Source organism: Ranitomeya variabilis, chromosome 4 (genome assembly GCF_051348905.1).
Source record: "Ranitomeya variabilis isolate aRanVar5 chromosome 4, aRanVar5.hap1, whole genome shotgun sequence".
NCBI classification, from domain to species: domain Eukaryota; kingdom Metazoa; phylum Chordata; class Amphibia; order Anura; family Dendrobatidae; genus Ranitomeya; species Ranitomeya variabilis.
In genome coordinates this window covers 230,462,614-230,487,211 of record NC_135235.1, presented here as the reverse complement: position 1 = coordinate 230,487,211, position 24,598 = coordinate 230,462,614, and the positions used below count along the sequence as shown (strand labels likewise).

Below are 24,598 nucleotides of genomic sequence, written 5' to 3'. Positions count from 1 at the left end.
CAGGTTCGGGTGCTGCAGCAGCTCTGGTGTTGGTGAGGTGGCTGTGGGGTCAGGGCAGACTGTAAGCTCTTCTGAAGACATGGGTTTTCAAGTTCCGCTTGAATGTTCCGAATGTAGATAAACGGACGTTTTGGACCACTGAATTCTACAGGATGTTAGTTACTTGGGAGAAGTTTTGCAGGCAATTGGATGAAAAACGTATGGTTGAGGAGGAGAGGAGATCTTGGGAGGACCAGAAATTGCGTGGTGGGAGATATCTGGACATTAGTTTAGAGATATATGGGTGAGACAGATTATGGATGGCTTATGGAGGGTTGAAGCAGAGAAGTAGCGAGGAAAGTGGTGGACTAGAGGGGAAGCAGATGTAAGGACAGGCAGCAGAGGTGCGATGATAAGGTCCTAGATCCCATATGGGTTCAAGGTCATCCAAGTTGCATGGGCAGTTCAGAGGAAGAGGTGGTGGTCACGCTGCACAGCAAAAGCGGGAAGAGGGTGTAATAGCACAGTGGATGACCCCTAACCAGTATTTCGACTGCTGCGCACCAAACTTAGCACACCAAAGCCAGTCCAAAGGAGCTCCCTGATAAGACATGGGTCTTTTGCATGCTATGCCATCAGAGGCTGAAACAAGGCCTAAATGTTGGTATTAACCTAAGTACCAACTGCATGACGAGGCACCTGAATGCCAAGCATGAGGTGCAGTGGAGTACACACCTGAAAAAACAGGAAAGATCTGAGAATCCTCCTGCTCCCTCTTCTGCTGCAGTCTTGGCCTCTTTCTTCCCTTTCCGAGCAACTTGATGTGGGCTCTGGGAAACACTACTGTGGGAAAAGGGGGCTTCTCTGGATGAGGGTTGCGGCCCAATTTAAAAGCTGAATGTGGCTCTCAAGGCAAAAAAGTTTGAGGACTGCAGCCCTAGAGAGATCTCCATGAGGTTGCATATTGAGGATTTTCTTAGTAGAGCCCCCATTTCCATGTTCATTCTGACTCTTTCTTCCATCATGTTCAATGCATTCGGAGCATGACATCGCAGGTGAACACACACCACAATGTTGCCTGAAGCCTAGTGAGTGAATCTGAATATTCTGTAAAATTCTAACTGATCTCGACTCATCACAAAGTAATTTACTCATCTCTAGTAATGAAATGTTACTGGTATTACAGAAGAAAGACCAGGGGGGGTTAATGTGCACACATAGCAGAGTTTAGGAAGGAGATGAGAGACAGTTCAGTTAGGTCAAACTGACCCACCAGAAGGCGGGAGAATCCGCTGGTGGGCCGCAAAGCCAAGAGTGATTACCTGCCTTACAAACACCATAGAAGCTTCACACATATGGATTTCTCCCATCCTGTCGGTCTAAAGAATAGAGGAATATGAGGAGGTTGTTTGTTATTATATTTACTCTGTTTCTCTCTCCCTATCTGATGTTTCTATACACTATATTCATTGTATTTAGGCTCAGACTGGCCCATTGGGGAACAGGGGAATCCTCTGGTGGGCCGCAAAGCCAAGGTTGTAGTACTGTATGTGTTGCATCTGATACTATTATACTTGCTCTGTTCCTCTCTCCCTATCTGATACTTCTATACTGTACAGTATATTCATTGTATCTGACAATCTTATAAAAAGGACGAAAAGACATAAAAATTATTGTGAATGTTTTATTTAGGTTAGAAAAATTCCAGGCAATCTAGGGTGCTGTGGTTTTAGGATATTCCTCTTTCAGCACACATTTTGACTTATCGTCCAGTAACACGTAGCCTTCCTTACAGATGCAGCCTTCGTTACATTTAAAGGCGCACTTAATCATTATGTTGCCGGTACTGGGGCAGGGATTGACACATTGCACATATGTCGTGTTCCCGGTGCAGCCCTCACATTTTTTCTTCTGTACACAAGATTTCCCCAGCTCCACATATCCGTCCTTACAGAAGCAGCCGCTCTTACAATTCTTCGTGCAAGCACCTCCATTAGGGTGGGTGCAGTTTGCGGGGCAGGCGCTCCCACACTCTTTATATTCTTTATCGGGTGGACAGTTTATGACAGTGGCTGCAAAATTAGAAAAAAAAATTATATTAAGTCAGGGGATTGAGGAAGAGAAAACTTTATATAATGGAAACATAAATGATATAAGAGAGGCAGGACTTTCCGACAACCACGAGACATGGTATAATGGCTCATTCAGTGATACATAGTAGCTCCGGGGTTCTAGAGTGACTTCATGGTTGAAAAAGTGCTTGTTGGTCGTCTAGTTGAGTTTGCGAACATCATGATGGCAGCAGAGTTCATGCTACGGACTGGCAACAATCCTCGGGTAGACCGAGACACTGATGGTGGCTTTTGAGCAGTGTTGGTGGCCAAACTCAGCAAGTAACAGGTGATGATGACCTATCTTATAATTTGGTAGAAGCTACAATGGGTCCCACCAATAAGGAGATGGAAGAATCAGAGGGTCCCAACTTCATGTTGACCAAGCAGAAGACGGCGAAAGGGGTGGTGAGAATGGGACTCATCGAAAGGTGGAAGAAATCAGTGAAGAGTGAGAAAAACCAAGTCAACACCGTGAAGAGGAAGCTCATAAATAGTGTTGAGCGATACCGTCCGATACTTGAAAGTATCGGTATCGGAAAGTATCGGCCGATACCGGCAAAGTATCGGATCTAATCCGATACCGATACCCGATACCAATACAAGTCAATGGGACTCAAGTATCGGACGGTATTCCTGATGGCCTAGAATTAGGCATCCAGGACCTTAAAATTACGTCACGGCTTGCTGTGATTGGTCGCGTCGCGGCCACATGGGCGGCACGCGACCAATCAGAAGCCGTGACGTCGCGGGAAGCAGGAAACGCGCGCATTTTAAGCAAACAACGCTGCCGGTTCCCTCGGTGAGGTCCAGGCTGCGTCGGAGAGGTGAGTATAGCAATATTTTTTATTTTAATTCTTTATTTTACACATTAATGTTGTATTTTACACATTAATGTTGTTTCGATACCAATACCCGATACCACAAAAGTATCGGATCTCGGTATCGGAATTCCGATACCCGCAAGTATCGGCCGATACCCGATACTTGCGGTATCGGAATGCTCAACACTACTCATAAATGGATATCTGTCAAGCCGTAGAGAAAAGAAGAAACTGACACTCTTCTGGAGTGGGGGCAGGTTGGTCCGACAAAGGAGAGTACCCACTGAGAAGATTGTACTCAGTCTAAGCTTATGTGCACAGGTTAAGTATTTTCTGCAGGCATTTTTTATTGCAAATAGTGTAGTATTTGCAGGAAAAAAAAGCAGTATATAATAAGTTTTTACTACTTTTTAAAATGTTTTTCCAAGTTATTAGAATGGGTGAAAAAACTCTGCAAAAACATGACGTGTACACTGGTAACTATTCTCCTTGTCCATGCTAGTGTAAGGAGACTTAATGGCCATATAATGCTCCTTCGAGAAATGAAATATGCAAAGAAAGAGGACTTGAACTCTAGTGACCCCAACTGGAAGTAGCAATCTACACAAATAGAGACGTTGCCCTTTAGACCTAAAGGTACCTTCACACGAAACGACATTATAACGATATCGCTAGCAATCCGTGACGTTGCAGCGTCCTCGCTAGCGATATCGTTTCGTTTGACACGCAGCAGCGATCAGGATCCTGCTGTGATGTCGCTGGTCGCTGAATAAAGTCCAGAACTTTATTTGGTCGTCCGATCGCTGTGTATCGTTGTGTTTGAAAGCAAAAGCAACGATACCAGCGATATTTTACACTGGTAACCAGGGTAAACATCGGGTTACTAAGCGCAGGGCCGCGCTTAGTTACCCGATGTTTACCCTGGTTACTAGCGTAAAATGTAAAAAAAACAAACAGCACATACTCACATTGCGTCCCCTGCAGTCTGCTTCCTCCTCTGACTCAGCGCCGCAAAGTGAAAGTGAAAGCAGCACAGCGGTGACGTCACCGCTCTGCTCTCACTGTACGGCGCTCAGTCAGTCAGGAAGTGGACGCAGGGGGACGTGAATGTAAGTATGTGCTGTTTGTTTTTTTTAGATTTTACGCTGGTAACCAGGGTAAACATCGGGTTACTAAGCGCGGCCCTGCGCTTAGTTACCCGATGTTTACCCTGGTTACCAGGGGACCTCGGCATAGTTGATCGCTGGAGAGCGGTCTGTGTGACAGCTCTCCAGCGACCAAACAGCGACGCTGCAGCGATCGACATCGTTGTCGCTATCGCTGCAGCGTCGCTTCGTGTGAAGGTACCTTAAGTCTGAGGTGTCTCATACAGCCAAATAAGATCTCTTGCTTTGCACTGAGGAGGAGCAACAATCCCGAAACACGTGTCTGCAAATGGAGACTTGGGTTTGGCTTTTATCCTAAGTCATATTGATTGCTACTTCCAGTAGGTGACACTAGAGACAAAAGAGGCAATTTGAATACATAAACACTTGCAAACATTATATGCTGGATTAAAACAAAGTATCTTCAAGAATAAAAGGAACCCAAGTCCTGCAGTCGTTTATGGATTCCTATATTTAGTCCTTCGACTACAATGTAAAAAATCTAAAAGAAGAAAATAACTTGTTCCTTTCTTAAGTGAAGTCTATCACAATTCCACATTACTCTGCAGATTTGCTGCGGACGCTCTATGTATATGCACTTGATACACTCCATCCTCTAAGCTAGGTGTAACTTTCCATCTACAGTGATATAATGTCTTGTTAGAACCAATGGATAACATTACGATGGACAAAGTATCACTGTGGCTCACGTGTCACATAGTTCCATCCAGGCTTGGACTGGCCAACGGGAGGACAGGGCGATCCTCCGGTGGGCCACCACCCTCTTATATGAACTCAATATTATGTTTTGCTCTTTTTAAAAGACACATTGTAGTTTATACACTCACAGTATCCAGTTCAGCAATAATGTCAAGGAGTAAATGTAAAGTTATTTTGCAAAAAATGTTCCACACCATTCATAAAAGTCTTAAATGTTGGGGTGTTAGAATAGATAATACTCACTTTTTTGAGGGTCTTGTGCACTGATCAGTATGAAGGCAGCTCCTGCAACACACAAATCACCAGAAATCAAACTTCTGCTTTAGTCCCAATGTTGTCACATGTTACGAAATCTCCATAAACCTCAAAGGGAGAAGTAAGAGGCGCAAGAAACCCTCACCCAACAATGACAGCACCAGAGTAGAGACGGGTGACATCTTCACTTCTGGAGTTTCTTCTTCTTCCTAGAGAAAGGAAAATACAAAACAATGCAATTAGAAAACATTGCATTTTCCAAGACATCTGCTTGCAGTGTATCAGAGCTCTCCATGGTAATGATAGATGATGTGCAGCCATAATTGTGTCTGGATGAGGGGGGTTGCGGTTGCGTTGGAGCTGGTACCTACCTGTGTGATCTGCCAGGTGTGGTAGTACTGATGTGTGCCCCGCGGAGGGCCAGATTATATATACAGGCTGGGAGGGTGTGGGCACATTGTACATTTTGCAAACCTGTCTTTTTTTTCTGCTTGTGTAACAATGGAGTCCTGGAATATTAATATTGCAAGTGACTCATGGTCTACATGTCACCATCATGTGCAGTTTCCCAATATCTTGGGTCGTTCCGTCCTCTTGCGGAGACTCCCAACAATTACACCTTTCACTGTCGTCACTCCTCGTGGTTACACCTCGTCCTCACTTATTATTGACTTTTACTGTCTGCAGTGTTCCCAATATTAGCCAACCTGAGGAGACTTCTGCCAAAGAGGAAACATTTGGGAACACCAGGTCCACCACCCTAGGGACTGACAAACTAAGACACAGGTGTCCAAAAAGCTCCAGTAGTCCCACGGATCTCATTAAGGGGATGCCGCTCATCATTCTTAGTGGCAGACTTTGCTCTTCGTATATGTGGGAACTTGGGTAATGGGGTCACATTGGACAGAGGCATCTCCCCCTACATTGAGCTTTATAAATGTAGAGCATATTTGCTTGATAGGTTACCCTAAGGTCAAAGCTGATCCTGCAAAATATCCTCTGAAACCTAACAGATGATCAACGTCAAGAACAAGGGGGCCCCGTACTGCATTCATGAAAACAGTAAACTGATATCATGGATGGGCTTTCCCAGTCCTGAAGCTCAGAGATGTCCTCCATTGCTTAGGTTCCTCCGCATTTACAGTATGTAGGCATCTCGTAGAGCAAGTCTGCACAACATACAGCCCCCGTGTCGCATGAAGCCTACGAAAAGGTTTGTTACAGCCCACTGGAAAAGGGAGATATTATCTCCATTCTTCCTATATTTAAATGTATTTATTGCTTTCCACAATATCTACATTCATGTACTGATGGTGGTTCTGGTGCTACATTCATGTACTGATGGCGGTTATGGTGCTACATTCATGTACTAATGGCCGTTATGGTACTGCATTCATGGTGGTTTTGACTCTGCATTCATGTACTGATAGTGGTCCTGGATCTGTGTTCATGTACTGATGGTGGTTTTTGAGCTGTTTTCATGTACTGATGGTGGTTCTGATGCTACATTCAGGTGGTGACAATGGATCTGGTGCTGCAGTAACTCTCCAAATCCTCCTCAAATACTCAAAACTTCTGGTGATGTATTAATGTACTGATGATGGTTCTGGTGGTGTATTCATGTTAGTAACTGTAAGTGTTTCTGCAGCCTTTGGGATTGGTTCAGTGTGGAAATATAGTCCTTGGACAAAAAAACCTTGTGCTCCCCTGTCTTAGAGGAATGTCCCCGGGCCATACAGTATATTCAGGATTTTTTACTAGAGCCCTCATTCCATGTGACCTCCTTTAAAGATATCTGTTGTGGTTGATTGAGGATGAGAGTTGAGAAATACTGATTTACATGGTTGACTAGACTCGATTACACCATATTCGGCCCTGGAATTTTTCCAAAGTTAGTACTAGGACTATAGTTCTAAGTATTATTAGGAATATAATTAGAACTTGTCTTTACTGATGGACGAATCTGGAGAAATTCAAAATCTACATTGCACTCAAATTTGGCCAAGTAATCTGCATCATATTATACCCTCTCCAGACTCTGGAGCAAAATAAACATTTGTAAAGAAAAATGTAAAAAAAATTATACTCACCCAGCCCTCATCGATCCTGCTGCGTAAACCTTCAACAACATGGTCATCTTCAGTCCAATCACTTGTGTCGTCTTCACTGGACCATCTTTGGCATCCTCAGATTTTTGGCATCTCCTGCACTGACTGAGCTACGTGAGATCATAACCTAATCAACACTGGGGACTCCAAAGATGACGGACACCAAAAGACTCTAAAGGAGGCCAAGTGAAGAACACACAGTAAGTGGACCGAAGTAGACAAGTGACGACTAGATGACGGTCTTTGTTTTCCATCTTTTTAACCACTTACTAAAACTTTAGAATTTTGCGAAAAGGCGGCTGGATGTGCACAAATCACATTGCAAAAAAAAAAAATCAAATCTGGCAATATAAGATTTCTTTAAAATTCATTTTACCATCAAATCTATTTCACAGCCAGACAACTACCCCCATCATTTAGTCAATGTAATTATGAACGAGGAGTCCTGGAAGTGATGATCCGGCCCTACAGATCTCACATCATCCAGTCTGTCCGGGATCACATGAAGAGACAGAAGGATCCGCACAAGCCTCATACACAGAAGATCTGGGGTCAGGTCTCCGAGATGTTTGGAACAACCTCCTGCCAAGATCCTACATAACCTGTGAACAAGTGACGAGAAGTGATGAAGGTGATGGATAGTCACCAGATACTGATGATGGAGGGGACAGCTGGTCACCAAATACTGATGACAGAGGCAACGGATGGTCACCAGATACTGATGACGGAGGTGACAGGTGGTCACCAAATACTGATGACAGAGGCACCGGATGGTCACCAAATACTGATGACAGAGTTGATAGGTGCTCACCAAATACTGGTGATGGAGGCAACGGATGGTCACCAGATACTGATGATGGAGGTGACAGGTGGTCACCCAATACTGGTGATAGAGGCAACGGATGGTCACCAGATACTGATGATGGAGGTGACAGGTGGTCACCAAATACTGGTGATGGAGGCAATGGATGGTCTCCAGATACTGATGATGGAGGTGACAGGTGGTCACCAAATACTGGTGATGGAGGCAATGGATGGTCACCAGATACTAATGATGGAGGTGACAGGTGGTCAACAAATACTGGTGATGGAGGCAACGGATTGTCACCAGATACTGATGATGGAGGTGACAGGTGGTCACCAAATACTGGTGATGGAGGCAACGGATGGTCACCAGATACTGATGATGGAGGTGACAGGTGGTCGCCAAATACTGGTGATGGAGGCAATGGATGGTCACCAGATACTGATGATGGAGGTGACAGGTGGTCACCAAATACTGGTGATGAAGGCTACGATTGGTCACCAGATACGGCCATCTGTTTGCTGCAAAGCTACAACTCCCAACATTCCCATTCCAGACTGTAAAGGCATGTTAGTTGTTAGAAATTGCTGTTTTGCACTAGTTTGGGATCGATGCCCTATATACAGAAGAAAAAAATCTGAGCTTCAATGGTGAACATAAAAATCAGTAAATATCTACTAAAGGAGGATTTCCCCTAAATACACCTATCACTTATCTTCAGGATAGAAATGATCCCAAGAAGTCTAAACACTAAGACCCCCAAAACAGGGTCCAGAGTCACTATTGTGAATGGACCGGTGGCATGCAATAATGGGACCCTTATCCTGTAGATACGTGATAAATGTACTTTGTGGGGAAACCCTTTATTTCAGTTTTTGCCAAGTTCTCCGGAGAAGAATATCTCCTGCTGATTCAGAGACTCCACTCGATTATCTCAAGTTGACCGAAGAGGACGTTTTCATAAACTTTTTTATACCCTATAAACCCAATAATGATAAATACAATGTAGCAAAGACATAATCGTTCAACTGTAACTTTGAGTTGTGCGTCTTCACCGCCGGTTTCGGAAAACCTTATCTTCTCGATGACAGAGTCGCTCTCATTCGCAATCTTGAGGTGGAACACAATGTTCCGTACTATTATGTACAATGTTACACACACAACTTGGTCTACAGGCATCAGGTCAAGTCAGATATTCCGGAAAGAAACTGAAACACTTAGGAATGTAGAATGATCTACATGACCAGGAGGTACGGAAGCACTGGGAGGAACCAAAGAAAACAAGTAACGTAAGAAGAGAAAGTTAGGAACAAAACTTTTCATACATTTTGAGTCCCACATTTAACAGGTGACCCCACAAGATATTTTACTTCTCACTTGACGATGCATAAGGTGAAAAGGATAAGAATTCCCAGTGCTGTCATCTCCAACATTGCAGTTTCCAAAAGGGGTTTTCTCCGGACCCTATTAAGACACTGGTAGTGGATGGGGTCCTCACATTTGGACCTATACCTATAAGAAAGAGCAAAGACACCATGGCCCTGATTCACCATTGAAGTCAAGTTTTAATTTGCCTTAACTTTCTTTTTTTCTCTTTCCCACTGCTAGATATTGGACCTAATTAATATAAATGGTGCAAAATGTTTCTCGATTTTGATGCAAAATGGTTTTTTTCTATGCTCTTTCACTTTACTTGCTCTTATCTTGAGTAAAATGTTGCACAAACCATTCAATAAGTCTTAAAATGTCCCGCGTTAGTCCTAAACTGCTCAAAAAATAGTGTACTTTGCTTTTCACAAAAAATCTTCAATTATGAGCAAATCTAACAAATAACGAGAAATGAAAAAAAATGTAACAAAAAATGGCGCAAAAGCATAATTCATTTGGTGCAAACATAAAAAAAATGCTACAAAAGGAGAAAAAAACACAATAAATAAATAAATCTGAGGTTAATCAGTCTCCTTCCCCTTCTGGCAGCTAACTATAAAGTCTCTTTATACTTCTTTTACAGAAGACACCTCCTCAGGTTCTCTTTCCTTACAAGCTGTTATTTGTACTGACTGCTCTTCAGTCCATTACTGACTTTGTTTTCAAGGACAGCATCAAAAAAATCTGAACATGGAAAAATACAGAGGAAGAAAGCTTCTTTAAACTTGTATAATTTATACTCTCAAAATTATTGCATGAACAAGAAAAGGGCAGATAATAGCGATTTCTACAGCCCCAGGGTGATACAAGTTTATGTCAATATCTAATCTCAGGCACAGCTACCAAGGTTGTGAATTGGAGAGACAATGTTGCTTCTGTTTCTGAGTTCTGTAGAATGATACGTTTTATCGTTTTTGTTTTACCAATTGATGTAAATACTAAAAAAGAATTATTCAAAAACATTAATCATGGAAGCCACTAAATTCCTTGAGAAAAGTCCCATTTGTGTTTTTCTTTCATCAGTCGTTGTACAGGAGGAGGAGTTGAGCTGTGACATCACCTATTGTGAATGGTGGATCCTGTGTTATCTACTGTATATAGAGGTGTTATCAGTCATTGTACAGGAGGAGGAGGTGAGCTGTGACATCACCTATTGTGAATGGTGGATCCTGTGTTATCTACTGTATATAGAGGTGTTATCAGTCATTGTACAGGAGGAGGAGGTGAGCTGTGACATCACCTATTGTGAATGGTTGATCCTGTTATCTACTGTATATAGAGGTGTTATCAGTCATTGTACAGGAGGAGGAGGTGAGCTGTGACATCACCTATTGTGAATGGTGGATCCTGTGTTATCTACTGTATATAGAGGTGTTATCAGTCATTGTGCAGGAGGAGGAGGTAAGCTGTGACATCACCTATTGTGAATGGCGGATCCTGTGTTATCTACTGTATATAGAGGTGTTATCAGTCATTGTACAGGAGGAGGAGGAGGTGAGCTGTGATATCACCTATTGTGAATGGTGGATCCTGTGTTATCTACTGTATATAGAGGTGTTATCAGTCATTGTACAGGAGGAGGGGGTGAGCTGTGACATCACCTATTGTGAATGGTGGATCCTGTGTTATCTACTGTATATAGAGGTGTTATCAGTCATTGTACAGGAGGAGGAGGTGAGCTGTGACATCACCTATTGTGAATGGTGGATCCTGTGTTATCTACTGTATATAGAGGTGTTATCAGTCATTGTGCAGGAGGAGGAGGTAAGCTGTGACATCACCTATTGTGAATGGTGGATCCTGTGTTATCTACTGTATATAGAGGTGTTATCAGTAATTGTACAGGAAGAGGAGGTGAGATGTGACATCTCCTATTGTGAATGGTGGATCCTGTGTCATCTACTGTATATAGAGATGCTATCAATCATTGTACAGGAGGAGGAGGAGGTGAGCTGTGATATCACCTATTGTGAATGGTGGATCCCGTGTTATCTACTGTATATAGAGGTGTTATCAGTCATTGTACAGGAGGAGGTGAGCTGTGACATCTCCTATTGTGAATGGTGGATACTGTGTTATCTACTGTATATAGAGGTGTTATCAGTCATTGTACAGGAGGAGGAGGTGAGCTGTGACATCACCTATTGTGAATGGTGGATCCTGTGTTATCTACTGTATATAGAGATGTTATCAATCATTGTACAGGAGGAGGAGGAGGTGAGCTGTGATATCACCTATTGTGAATGGTGGATCCTGTGTTATCTACTGTATATAGAGGTGTTATCAGTCATTGTACAGGAGGAGGAGGTGAGCAGTGACATCTCCTATTGTGAATGGTGGATCCTGTGTTATCTACTGTATATAGAGGTGTTATCAGTCATTGTACAGGAGGAGGAGGTGAGCTGTGTCATCACCACTTGTAAATGGTGGATCCTGTTATCTACTGTATATAGAGGTGTTATCAGTCATTGTACAGGAGGAGGAGGTGAGCTGTGATATCACCTATTGTGAATGGTGGATCCTGTGTTACGTACTGTATATAGAGGTGTTATCAGTCATTGTACAGGAGGAGGAGGTGAGCTGTGACATCACCTATTGTGAATGGTGGATCTTGTGTTATCTACTGTATATAGAGGTGTTATCAGTCATTGTACAGGAGGAGGAGGTGAGCTGTGATGTCACCTATTGTGAATGGTGGATCCTGTGTTACGTACTGTATATAGAGGTGTTATCAGTCATTGTACAGGAGGAGGAGGTGAGCTGTGACATCACCTATTGTGAATGGTGGATCCTGTGTTATCTACTGTATATAGAGGTGTTATCAGTCATTGTACAGGAGGAGGTGAGCTGTGATGTCACCTATTGTGAATGGTGGATCCTGTGTTATCTACTGTATATAGAGGTGTTATCAGTCATTGTACAGGAGGAGGAGGAGGTGAGCTGTGATATCACCTATTGTGAATGGTGGATCCTGTGTTATCTACTGTATATAGAGGTGTTATTATTCATTGTTCAGTAGGAGGAGGTGAGCTGTGACATCACCTATTGTGAATGATGGATCCTGTGTTATCTACTGTATATAGAGGTGTTATCAGTCATTGTAGAGGAGGAGGAGGTGAGCTGTGACATCTCCTATTGTGAATGAGGGATCCTACAACTGTATATAGCATCGTAATCACCTTCATTATAATCCTGTCTGTAAAGATAATGAGACTGCTGAAATGTCTAGGAAGTCTGAATCTAACATTAAAGCGACTTTTATAGATATTTTTGTGAATTCTTATATATTTAACATATAAAATGTAATTTAGGCAAATAGTTAATTGTGTGAGGACACAAAGTCACAAAGCAATGATAATAATCGTTAATACCTTGAATCTCCATTTCTTTGTCACTATATTAGGACGACTCCTCACACTATTGTGCCAGGTTTGTGTTGGGATTGGCCTCTGAATTCCTAAAACAAAGTCTCATTGTATTACAGTCTTGTGTGAGCAGAGATAAGACGGACACCAGCAGGTAGGTCAGGTCTTACTTCTTTCACGCACATTTAATAACATATACAATATTTTAAATATGATATATTATTTACTTTTATTTTCCTCATGCTGCAAGGTGTATTGTATTTAAACTAGCAAGCACATAAAATAAACTAGAATATATATATATATATATATATATATATATATATATATATATATATATATATATTCCATTTTATTTTTTTGCTTGCTTTAAATATACAATACAGTTTGGAGCATGAGAAAATATAAAAGTAATGTGTATATAATATTAAATATATACATATATATGTATATATATATATATATGCATATATTTTTTTTAATATTACATAAACTTCAATTATATTTTCTTTCATGCTCCAATCTGTAGGAAAACTAGCAACAACAGAAAATTATATATGTTTATATATGTATCAAGATCTATATGATTTTCTGACTGTTAAATTTCCGGTTACTCTGTGTCACGATATGGTATGAAATATCATATAAGTAGTTTCTCTAGCTAGCAAGCTGTGGGCTGAAAAACCCCCCTTCCCTTTCACTCAGCCAAGAGCTGCCTTGTCAATGTACATGGGGGAAGAGAGTTTTATTGACGAAAGGTATTTACGACCGGCATTTCCTGTAGTAGAAAGTGCTCAGCTTTAACTGGATTAGAAACTTCTAGAACCATGCGGTCCTTTGTTCCATTTTTGTAAGATATTAGGCAGACGATGTAAGATAGGAAAATGGTAGATATATCTTCTTATTCTCCCTCGGTGGATCTACGCATCACTCTAAATACGGGCGTCTAACTCCATCGGGTGAAGAAGTAGGGATTGCTCTGTAAATAACAGGGCATATTTGATCTCATCGGAATGCCCACGATAATACGAGATGTATGCTGGGTATGGAACGTTTATGACATGTGCTGTAGCGAAGTTATAGAAAGTAGACAAATTTAAGGTTGCCTTACTCAAACTGAAGAAAGGGGAGGGCGATCCTAACTCAACCCTTTCTGTGAGGTCACAGGCTGTAGGTTATAAAGTTGCTGGCAGGCTTCCAGGGGGAGTTGTGAGTTTTTACCTGAAGCGACCTGACTGCGAGTGCTAATGCACTGGGATAGATGGAAACCCCCCTAGCCTGGTTGCCTGCAATGCTTTGAACAACTGTAAGTGTATTTCTCATGTTATTCCCTGTTTTTTTATAATTACCTTGTACATATTTGCAATTGTCTCATTTGTAACATCTTTGTAAAATATTTTTATAAAGCACTGCCTACATTCTGTGGGGTATATTATTTCATGCCAGTTCTTCCTCCCTGCTCTAAAAACGTACCCTAAGTCTCTTGAAGGGAAATTACGCTACTGTTTGGGGTTTGCTTTGGACCCGTTTAATCGAAGCTGGTGGCAGTAATACCGTGTACTGTGCAGGCCTTTGGGTGCCACTGTAGCGACTGCGGCTTGATAATTATTGTTCCTGCCTGAGTGGGAGTAGTTATCGCGTCGCTGCAGCGCGCCCAATAGCCAGTACATAGCAGGCAGCCTTTCTGGCGACTAATTACCCTAGGTGCAGTACCTAATCTGACCTGACGGTAAGGGGGGCGCCAGAGAGCTGCAAGGTTTAAGTGGAACTGTAAGCGGGATACACAAATCCCTGCAGTTCATGGTATATTGAAGAGCAGTGGGATACCTAAAATAAGCCCCTGCTGTAACCTAAGAGGTCATTAAACCTGGTGTGTGGGTTTTTTATCACATTGTGGCAGTGGAGGGATAACTAAGATAAGCCCCCTGCACATGTGATAGCCGTCTGTTGGTCTAAAGTCACCCCAATCCGTGACCTATTGGTGGCAGTGGTCAGGAATCCCTGTGGATTTTGTGACAAACTGCTGGCCGCGGCTAAGGGATCTTGACAGTCACAGTGAGAATCGTGACAATTGGTGGCAAGGCGGTGGGATATTAGAGCATTAGTGATTTGGTTTGAGCAATCATTCCTCTCACTAAAAACTTGCAGAAAGTTCTTGCGAGAACTCTGCGCAAATAAGTTTGGGAGAACGAACTCAGTGCTTATTAGTTGTGAGACAATTGTGTACTGGTAATTATCCCCTCCCTTTCTCTTTGTTTTTCTATCCTATCTTTTATTTGGCAACCATGGCTGCGAAAGGAGAAGCCTGGTACACCCAGCAGAAGAAAGACACTCTTGCTGGGATATGCACGTATCATGGCCTGAACCCCCAGGGTAAGAACAAGGCTCAAATGGTCGCTGAACTGATGCAATTTGAAGCAGACCAAGCCAGGCCACAGAGCCCAGAGGCCGCAGAAGCCGGCACAAGCGAACATGGTGCTGCAGCAGAGGTCCAACCACTGAATACGGGCCCTACTGGCCACCAGGGGGGCGCAGACCTCCTCCTGCAGCTGGCTCTGCAACAATGCTCCGCAGATGACCTAGAGAGACGCCTGCAGCTGAGCCGAGCGCCAAGCCCAGCGAGAACATGAACTGGAGATGCTCCGGCAGGGGGGGACGCCTTCCACCGCCCAGAGCCGTGAGCCCAGCAGCGCTCAGACACCAAAGCCCCGGCCTGACCACTTTCCTGTTATGGAAAAAGACGGGGACTTGGACACTTTTCTGCGGGCCTTTGAGAAAGCCTGCAGACAGTACCAGCTGCCTACACAAGAATGGGCACGATACCTGACCCCAGGGTTGAGAGGAAAAGCTCTGGAGGCGTTTGCTGCTCTCCCTCAAGAACAAGATGGTGACTATGAGGCCATCAAGCAGGCTCTGATAGCTGTCATGATCTCCATGGCCAGAGAACTAGCATAAGCCTCAATAGGAACAAGCTCTTGGAAGATGTAACTATACTGACCATGAACTAAACCTACCGCATCATCTAGAAGTAGCCAGGTAGCATGTCCTACTTTTTATCCCTATATGCCCAGCGCCGGCCGGAGAACTAAATAATGCTAGCAGAGGGAAATATAAGACCTGACTCACCTCTAGAGAAATGCCCAAAAAGGAGACAGAGGCCCCCCACATATATTGGCGGTGATATGAGATGAAACAACAAACGCAGCAGGAAAATAGTTTTAGCAAATTTGAGGTCCGCTTTCTAGATAGCAGAAGACAGAAAGCATACTTTCATGGTCAGTAGAAAACCCTAACAAAACACATCCAGAAATTACTTTAGGACTCTGGCATTAACTCATAATACCAGAGTGGCAATTCCTGATCAACAAGAGCTTTCCAGACACAGTAACGAAACTGCAGCTGTGAACTGGAACCAAAATACAAAAACAAAACATGGACGAATGTCCAACTTATCTAGTAGATGTCTGGGAGCAGGAACAAGCACAGAGAGGCTTCTGATAACATTGTTGACCGGCAAGCATCTAACAGAGAAGCCAGGTTATATAGCGACACCCAGATCTAATCAGAACAGGTGAACAGGGAAGATGATGTCACAAGTTCAATTCCACCAGTAGCCACCGGGGGAGCCCAGAATCCAAATTCACAACAGTACCCCCCCCTCAAGGAGGGGGCACCGAACCCTCACCAGAACCACCAGGGCGATCAGGATGGGCCCTATGAAAGGCACGAACCAGATCAGAGGCATGAACATCAGATGCAGTGACCCAAGAATTATCCTCCTGGCCGTATCCCTTCCACTTGACCAGATACTGGAGTCTCCGTCTGGAAACACGGGAGTCTAGGATTTTTTCCACAACGTACTCCAACTCACCCTCAACCAACACCGGAGCAGGAGGCTCAACGGAAGGCACAACCGGTGCCTCATACCTGCGCAATAACGACCGATGAAAAACGTTATGAATAGAAAAGGATGCAGGGAGGTCCAAACGGAAGGAAACAGGGTTAAGAATCTCCAATATTTTATACGGACCGATGAACCGAGGCTTAAACTTAGGAGATGAGACCCTCATAGGGACAAAACGAGAAGACAACCACACCAAATCTCCAACACAAAGCCGAGGACCAACACGACGGTGACGGTTGGCAAAAAGCTGAGTCTTCTCCTGGGACAACTTTAAATTGTCCATCACCTGCCCCCAGATATGATGCAATCTCTCCACCACCGCATCCACTCCAGGACAATCCGAGGATTCCATCTGACCGGAGGAAAATCGAGGGTGGAACCCCGAATTACAGAAAAACGGGGACACCAAAGTGGCAGAGCTGGCCCGATTATTGAGGGCGAACTCCGCCAATGGCAAAAAAGCAACCCAATCATCCTGGTCAGCAGACACAAAACACCTCAGATATGTCTCCAGGGTCTGATTAGTCCGCTCGGTCTGGCCATTAGTCTGAGGGTGAAAAGCAGACGAAAAAGACAAATCTATGCCCATCCTAGCACAGAATGCCCGCCAAAATCTAGACACAAATTGGGTTCCTCTGTCAGAAACGATATTCTCAGGAATACCATGCAAACGAACAACATTTTGAAAAAACAGGGGCACCAACTCGGAAGAAGAAGGCAATTTGGGCAGGGGAACCAAATGGACCATCTTAGAAAAACGGTCACACACCACCCAGATGACAGACATCTTCTGAGAAACAGGCAGATCTGAAATAAAATCCATCGAGATGTGTGTCCAAGGCCTCTTAGGAATAGGCAAGGGCAACAATAATCCACTAGCCCGAGAACAACAAGGCTTGGCCCGAGCACAAACGTCACAAGACTGCACAAAGCCTCGCACATCTCGTGACAGGGAAGGCCACCAGAAGGATCTTGCCACCAAATCCCTGGTACCAAAAATTCCAGGATGACCTGCCAATGCAGAAGAATGTACCTCAGAGATGACTCTACTGGTCCAATCATCAGGAACAAACAACCTATCAGGCGGACAACGATCCGGTCTATCCGCCTGAAACTCCTGCAAGGCCCGCCGCAGGTCTGGAGAAACGGCTGACAAGATAACTCCCTCCTTAAGAATACCTGTGGGGTCAGAGTTGCCGGGTGAATCAGGCTCAAAACTCCTAGAAAGGGCATCCGCCTTAACATTCTTAGAACCCGGTAGGTACGATACCACAAAATTAAACCGAGAGAAAAATAATGACCAGCGCGCCTGTCTAGGATTCAGGCGCCTGGCGGTCTCAAGATAGATCAAATTTTTGTGGTCAGTCAATACCACCACCTGATGTCTGGCCCCCTCGAGCCAATGGCGCCACTCCTCAAACGCCCACTTCATGGCCAAAAGCTCCCGATTCCCAACATCATAATTCCGCTCAGCGGGCGAAAATTTACGGGAAAAGAAGGCACAAGGCCTCATCACGGCGCAGTCAGAACTTTTCTGCGACAACACTGCCCCAGCCCCGATCTCAGAAGCGTCGACCTCAACCTGAAAAGGAAGAGTCACATCAGGCTGACGCAACACAGGGGCAGAAGAAAAACGGCGCTTAAGCTCCTGAAAGGCCTCCACAGCATCAGGGGACCAATTAGCAACATCAGCACCCTGTCTAGTCAAATCGGTCAATGGCTTAACGACATCCGAAAAACCAGAAATAAATCGACGATAAAAGTTGGCAAAGCCCAAAAATTTCTGAAGACTTTTAAGAGAAGAGGGCTGCGTCCAATCACAAATAGCTTGAACCTTGACAGGATCCATCTCAATGGAAGAGGGAGAAAAAATATATCCCAAAAAGGAAATTCTCTGAACCCCAAAAACGCACTTAGAACCCTTGACACACAGAGAATTAGACCGCAAAACCTGAAAAACCCTCTTAACATGCCGGACATGAGAGTCCCAATCATCCGAAAAAATCAGAATATCATCCAGATACACTATCATAAATTTATCCAAAAAATCGCGGAAAATATCATGCATAAAGGACTGGAAGACTGAAGGGGCATTAGAAAGACCAAAAGGCATCACCAAATACTCAAAGTGGCCCTCGGGCGTATTAAATGCGGTTTTCCACTCATCCCCCTGCCTGATCCGCACCAAATTATACGCCCCACGGAGATCAATCTTAGAGAACCACTTGGCCCCCTTTATGCGAGCAAACAAATCAGTCAGCAACGGCAATGGGTATTGATATTTAACCGTGATTTTATTCAAAAGCCGATAATCAATACATGGTCTCAAAGAGCCGTCTTTTTTTGACACAAAGAAAAAACCGGCTCCTAAGGGAGATGACGATGGACGAATATGTCCCTTTTCCAAGGACTCCTTTATATATTCTCGCATAGCAGTATGTTCAGGCACAGACAGATTAAATAAACGACCCTTTGGGTATTTACTACCCGGAATTAAATCTATAGCACAATCGCACTCACGGTGCGGAGGTAGTGAACCCAGCTTGGGTTCTTCAAAGACGTCACGATAATCAGACAGGAACTCAGGGATTTCAGAGGGAATAGATGATGAAATGGACACCAAAGGTACGTCCCCATGAGTCCCCTTACATCCCCAGCTCAACACAGACATAGCTCTCCAGTCAAGGACTGGGTTATGAGACTGCAGCCATGGCAATCCCAGCACCAAATCATCATGTAGATTATACAGCACCAGAAAACGAATAGTCTCCTGGTGATCCGGATTAATACACATAGTCACTTGTGTCCAGTATTGTGGTTTATTATTAGCCAATGGGGTGGAGTCAATCCCCTTCAGAGGAATAAGAGTCTCCAAAGGCTCTAAATCATACCCACAACGATTGGCAAAGGACCAATCCATAAGACTCAAAGCGGCGCCAGAGTCGATATAGGCGTCCGTAGCAATAGATGACAAAGAGCAAATCAGGGTCACAGACAAAATAAATTTAGACTGTAAAGTGCCAATGGGAACGGATTTATCAAGCTTTTTAGTACGCTTAAAGCATGCTGATATAACATGAGTAGAATCCCCACAATAGAAACACAACCCATTTTTCCGTCTAAAATTCTGCCGCTCGCTTCTGGACAGAATTCTATCACACTGCATGTTTTCTGGCGTCTTCTCAGTGGACACCGCCAGATGGTGCACTGGTTTGCGCTCCCGCAGACGCCTATCGATCTGAATGGCCATTGTCATGGACTCATTCAGACTTGCAGGCACAGGGAACCCCACCATAACATCCTTAATGGCATCAGAAAGACCCTCTCTGAAAGTAGCCGCCAAGGCACACTCATTCCACTGAGTAAGCACAGACCATTTACGGAATTTTTGGCAGTAAATTTCAGCTTCATCTTGCCCCTGCGATAGGGACATCAAAGTTTTTTCTGCCTGAAGTTCCAAATGAGGTTCCTCATACAGCAAGCCCAAGGCCAGAAAAAACGCATCCACATTGCGCAACGCAGGATCCCCTGGTGCCAATGCAAAAGCCCAATCTTGAGGGTCGCCGCGGAGCAAGGAAATCACAATCCCAACCTGCTGTGCAGGGTCTCCAGCAGAACGAGATTTCAGGGACAAAAATAACTTACAATTATTCCTAAAATTCTGAAAGCTAGATCTATTCCCTGAGAAGAATTCCGGCAAAGGAATTCTCGGCTCTGATACCGGAGCATGAACAACAAAATCTTGCAAACTTTGTACTTTCGTGGCGAGATTATTCAAACCTGCAGTTACACTCTGTAGATCCATTATAGACAGGTGAACATAGAGCCATTCAAAGATTAGAAGGAGAGAGAAAAAAAGAAAGACTGCAGCATAGACAGACTGGCAAGTGATCCAATTAAGAGCACAGAGAAAAAAAAAAAAAAAAAAAAAAAAAACTCTCAGCAGACTTCTTATTTCTCTCCTTTCTCAGCCAAGGATTTTAACCCTTTAGTGGGCCGGTCAAACTGTCATGATCTCCATGGCCAGAGAACTAGCATAAGCCTCAATAGGAACAAGCTCTTGGAAGATGTAACTATACTGACCATGAACTAAACCTACCGCATCATCTAGAAGTAGCCAGGTAGCATGTCCTACTTTTTATCCCTATATGCCCAGCGCCGGCCGGAGAACTAAATAATGCTAGCAGAGGGAAATATAAGACCTGACTCACCTCTAGAGAAATGCCCAAAAAGGAGACAGAGGCCCCCCACATATATTGGCGGTGATATGAGATGAAACAACAAACGCAGCAGGAAAATAGTTTTAGCAAATTTGAGGTCCGCTTTCTAGATAGCAGAAGACAGAAAGCATACTTTCATGGTCAGTAGAAAACCCTAACAAAACACATCCAGAAATTACTTTAGGACTCTGGCATTAACTCATAATACCAGAGTGGCAATTCCTGATCAACAAGAGCTTTCCAGACACAGTAACGAAACTGCAGCTGTGAACTGGAACCAAAATACAAAAACAAAACATGGACGAATGTCCAACTTATCTAGTAGATGTCTGGGAGCAGGAACAAGCACAGAGAGGCTTCTGATAACATTGTTGACCGGCAAGCATCTAACAGAGAAGCCAGGTTATATAGCGACACCCAGATCTAATCAGAACAGGTGAACAGGGAAGATGATGTCACAAGTTCAATTCCACCAGTAGCCACCGGGGGAGCCCAGAATCCAAATTCACAACAGATAGCCAAGTACCAGCTTACACCCGAGGTGCACCGTAAAAGGTTTCGGACCCTCCAACGTGGCCCACACGACAGTTACAGTGATGTGGTGCATGGACTGGGGACCCACTTTGACCAGTGGACCCAAGGACTGTCAGTGACCACCTTTGAACAGCTGCGAGACCTGATGATCAAAGACCAGTTCTTCCATCTTTGCCCAACTGAGGTGCGACAGTTCATGATGGACAGAGAACCCAAAGACGTGACGAAAGCAGCGCAGATTGCCGATGCCTATGAGGCCAACCGTAGATCGGAAGTGCGGAAGCCAGTCACCTCCAGCTGGAGAGGGGGTAAGCCTGCATCCAACGCCAGTACCCCTGCCAGCCAACATACCAGAGGTCCTGTCCCCGTGGCCAACAGCACGAGACCTACCACCGAACTTCGCCAGTGTTACCACTGCAGGCAGACTGGTCATATCAGTCCCCAATGTCCAGCCAAGCAGAAGAACCCCTCATCCAAGGCCCCAGGGCCTAATGCAGCAGTTCTTTTGGTGGGTGGTGTGGCTGGGAGGGGGTGTGATAACGTACAGCATGTCATTGTGGGAGGTCGTGTTGCTACAGGCCTCAAAGACACCGGGGCTGAACGAACCCTCATCCGACCCGAACTGGCGGCCCCTGAAGAAATCATTCCGGGAAAAACCCTAACTGTCACTGGGATTGGGGGTATCAGCTGTCCCTTACCGATGGCCTGGGTTTTTATTGATTGGGGTGCTGGGAGCGGGGTGAAGGAAGTGGGGCTGTCTGATAATTTACCCACTGATGTTTTGTTGGGTACTGATTTGGGGAGGTTGGTGGCACACTTCGTCATTGACACCCCTCCCCAATCTACTAATGAGGGTAAAGTTAACCCTGATGATGATGATGATGATGGGAAATCGCATGTGTTACCTGACCATGCTTTATCTTGTAATGTTGCATCTGATAACCATTTTTTCCCTAGGATTGATGGTGGAAATGTTGTACCTGTGCCAACTGTATCTGATAATGATGTTTCTGTGAAAGTTGATGTGTCCATGGGTACAGGAGTGCTCAGCCACGTCGCTCTGCGGAGTGAGACGGCTGAGGAACCCCTAGCAGGGGCAAGTGTCGGTGCCACAAGAAATGGGGAGATACATGGGAACCGTGAGCAAGGTGATGCCATGCAATTGACCAGTGCCACCGAGGAAGGTAACTGGCCCATAAGTAGCAATGCTCCTGAGGTAATGGGGGTGGATGGGGAGGTAGAGCCCGTAGCAGCGTCGGCTGATGGGTCTGTAGAAACCCCCGGGGAGACAGCCTACGTAGCTGCTGTCACCCGCAGTCAGAGTGCCCGGAACGCAGATAACTGTCTGCCTCCCGGACCCTGTTCAGTCATCAGTATGACTAAACCAGAGGTGGACCCAGAGCAGGTCCCAGAGGGCTCCCGTGGGGAAGGGACCCTGACGTCGCTTCTGGCTTCCCCTAGCCAGGAGTTTCAGGCCGCTCTGCACAAAGATGCGAGCCTAGAGAGTTTGAGACAACTCGCCGGGACGCCATTCTCCGAGACTGATAAGGAGAAGGTGTTCTGGGAACAGGGAAGGTTGTACCGGGAGACAGTACCCGGAGAATCACAAAAGGAGTGGTTGAGGGAAAGACAGCTAGTCATCACGCAGCAATTCCGGGGTGAGTTGTTACGGATTGCCCATGAGATCGCGCTAGCTGGACACTTGGGGATCAGCAAAACTAAGGCCCGGCTGTCTCAACACTTCTATTGGCCTAAGATGGGGACAGATGTGTCAAACTACTGCCGCTACTGTGTCACCTGTCAAAGAGTGGGGAAGGCGGGGCCTGGTCTTAAGGCTCCCCTGATCCCTTTGCCAGTGATAGAGGAGCCTTTCCAGAGGATCGCGGTGGACCTTGTGGGCCCGCTGGCCGTCTCCAGCAGCTCTGGAAAGCGATATATTCTTACTGTGGTAGACTACGCTACCCGGTACCCAGAGGCAGTAGCTCTGTCGTCAACTAGGGCAGATAAGGTGGCGGATGCCCTGTTGGCCATCTTTTCACGTGTAGGATTTCCCAGGGAAATGCTTACTGATCAAGGGACCCAATTTATGTCTCGCCTAATGGAGGCTCTCTGTAAGAAAATGGAGGTGAAGCACCTGGTATCGAGTGTGTATCACCCATAGACCAATGGCTTGTGTGAACGCTTCAATGGTACCCTCAAACAGATGCTACGCATGCTGGTTGAGACACAAGGGCGCGACTGGGAGCGGTACCTCCCACACCTGCTATTCGCTTACCGAGAGGTTCCGCAGGCCTCGACGGGGTTCTCCCCCTTCGAGCTCCTGTACGGCAGGCGAGTCCGGGGACCCCTTGGGTTGGTAAGAGAATCCTGGGAAGAGGAGCCGAACCCTTCTGAAGTGTCCATAGTGGAGTATGTCATGCGCTTCCGTGACAAGATGCAGACCTTGACGCAGTTGGTGCATGACAACATGACGCAGGCTCAGGCTGATCAGAAGCACGGGTACGACCAGAACGCCCGGGAGCGGACCTACCACGTGGGTCAAAAGGTGTGGGTGCTGGTTCCTGTACCAACGGATAAGCTTCAGGCAGCCTGGGAGGGCCCGTATGTCGTCCACCAACAGCTCAACCCGGTCACCTATGTGGTCACGCTTGACCACACTCGGGGTAGGCGAAAGGCCTTTCACGTCAACATGATGAAGGCTCATCACGAACGTGAACCTTTCGTCCTACCGGTCTGCAGCGCACCCGAAGAAGGGGAGGAAGACACCCTCCTGGACATGCTGGCCCAAGCCAAGGCCCGTGGGTCCATTGAGGACGTGGAGGTAAGCGCCTCGCTAGATGAACCACAGCGGATGCAGTTGCAAACCACACTGGAACCCTACCGGGTCGTGTTCTCCAACCAGCCTGGAAGGACTGAGTTAGCCGTCCATGAGGTGGACACCGGGAATCACGCCCCACTACGGCGAACACCCTATCGAATCTCTGACCAGGTGCAGCAGATTATGCGCCAGGTGATCGATGAGATGTTACAGCTGGGGGTGATTCGACGGTCAAAGAGCGCGTGGGCCTCACCTGTAGTTCTCGTGCCAAAGAAGGACCGGACCACCCGGTTCTGCGTGGACTACAGGGGGCTCAACGCCATTACAGCCTCTGACGCGCACCCAATGCCGCGCATCGAGGAGCTGCTTGAGAAGTTAGCTG

General features: G+C 45.3%; 1 protein-coding gene and 1 long non-coding RNA gene across 3 annotated transcripts in view; one reads left to right on the top strand and one right to left on the bottom strand.

The window, feature by feature from the left end:
- Positions 1-1,659: 1,659 nt before the first annotated feature.
- Positions 1,660-9,469, bottom strand: LOC143768738 (cysteine-rich venom protein 6-like). 2 transcript variants are annotated; one of them, XM_077257389.1, is made up of 4 exons: positions 9,325-9,469; positions 5,180-5,243; positions 5,023-5,064; positions 1,660-2,051 (listed from the first exon to the last, which is right to left on the bottom strand). In XM_077257389.1, the coding sequence occupies exons 1-4, from the start codon at positions 9,334-9,336 to the stop codon at positions 1,693-1,695; spliced, it is 477 nt and encodes a 158-aa protein (XP_077113504.1). In that variant the 5' UTR covers positions 9,337-9,469; the 3' UTR covers positions 1,660-1,692. The 2 variants fall into 2 exon arrangements, with proteins under 2 accessions (XP_077113504.1, XP_077113506.1); XM_077257391.1 differs by having other exon boundaries at positions 9,318-9,453.
- LOC143768739 (uncharacterized) overlaps positions 5,212-24,598 on the top strand; it is a 58,086-nt gene continuing 38,699 nt past the window's right edge. Inside the window, exons 1-2 of the long non-coding RNA XR_013214003.1 lie at positions 5,212-5,330; positions 12,779-12,894. This is a non-coding gene — a long non-coding RNA (uncharacterized LOC143768739). The remainder of the gene's footprint in view (positions 5,331-12,778; positions 12,895-24,598) is intronic.

What these genes read in the sequence shown, in the direction of transcription:
- LOC143768738 (XM_077257389.1), bottom strand. An exon ending in TCTGGTGCTGTCATTGTTGG is followed by an intron (nt 5,065 to 5,179) that starts GTGAGGGTTTCT and finishes TGTGTGTTGCAG; the next exon opens with GAGCTGCCTTCATACTGATC. An exon ending in TGCACAAGACCCTCAAAAAA is followed by an intron (nt 2,052 to 5,022) that starts GTGAGTATTATC and finishes CTAATTTTGCAG; the next exon opens with CCACTGTCATAAACTGTCCA.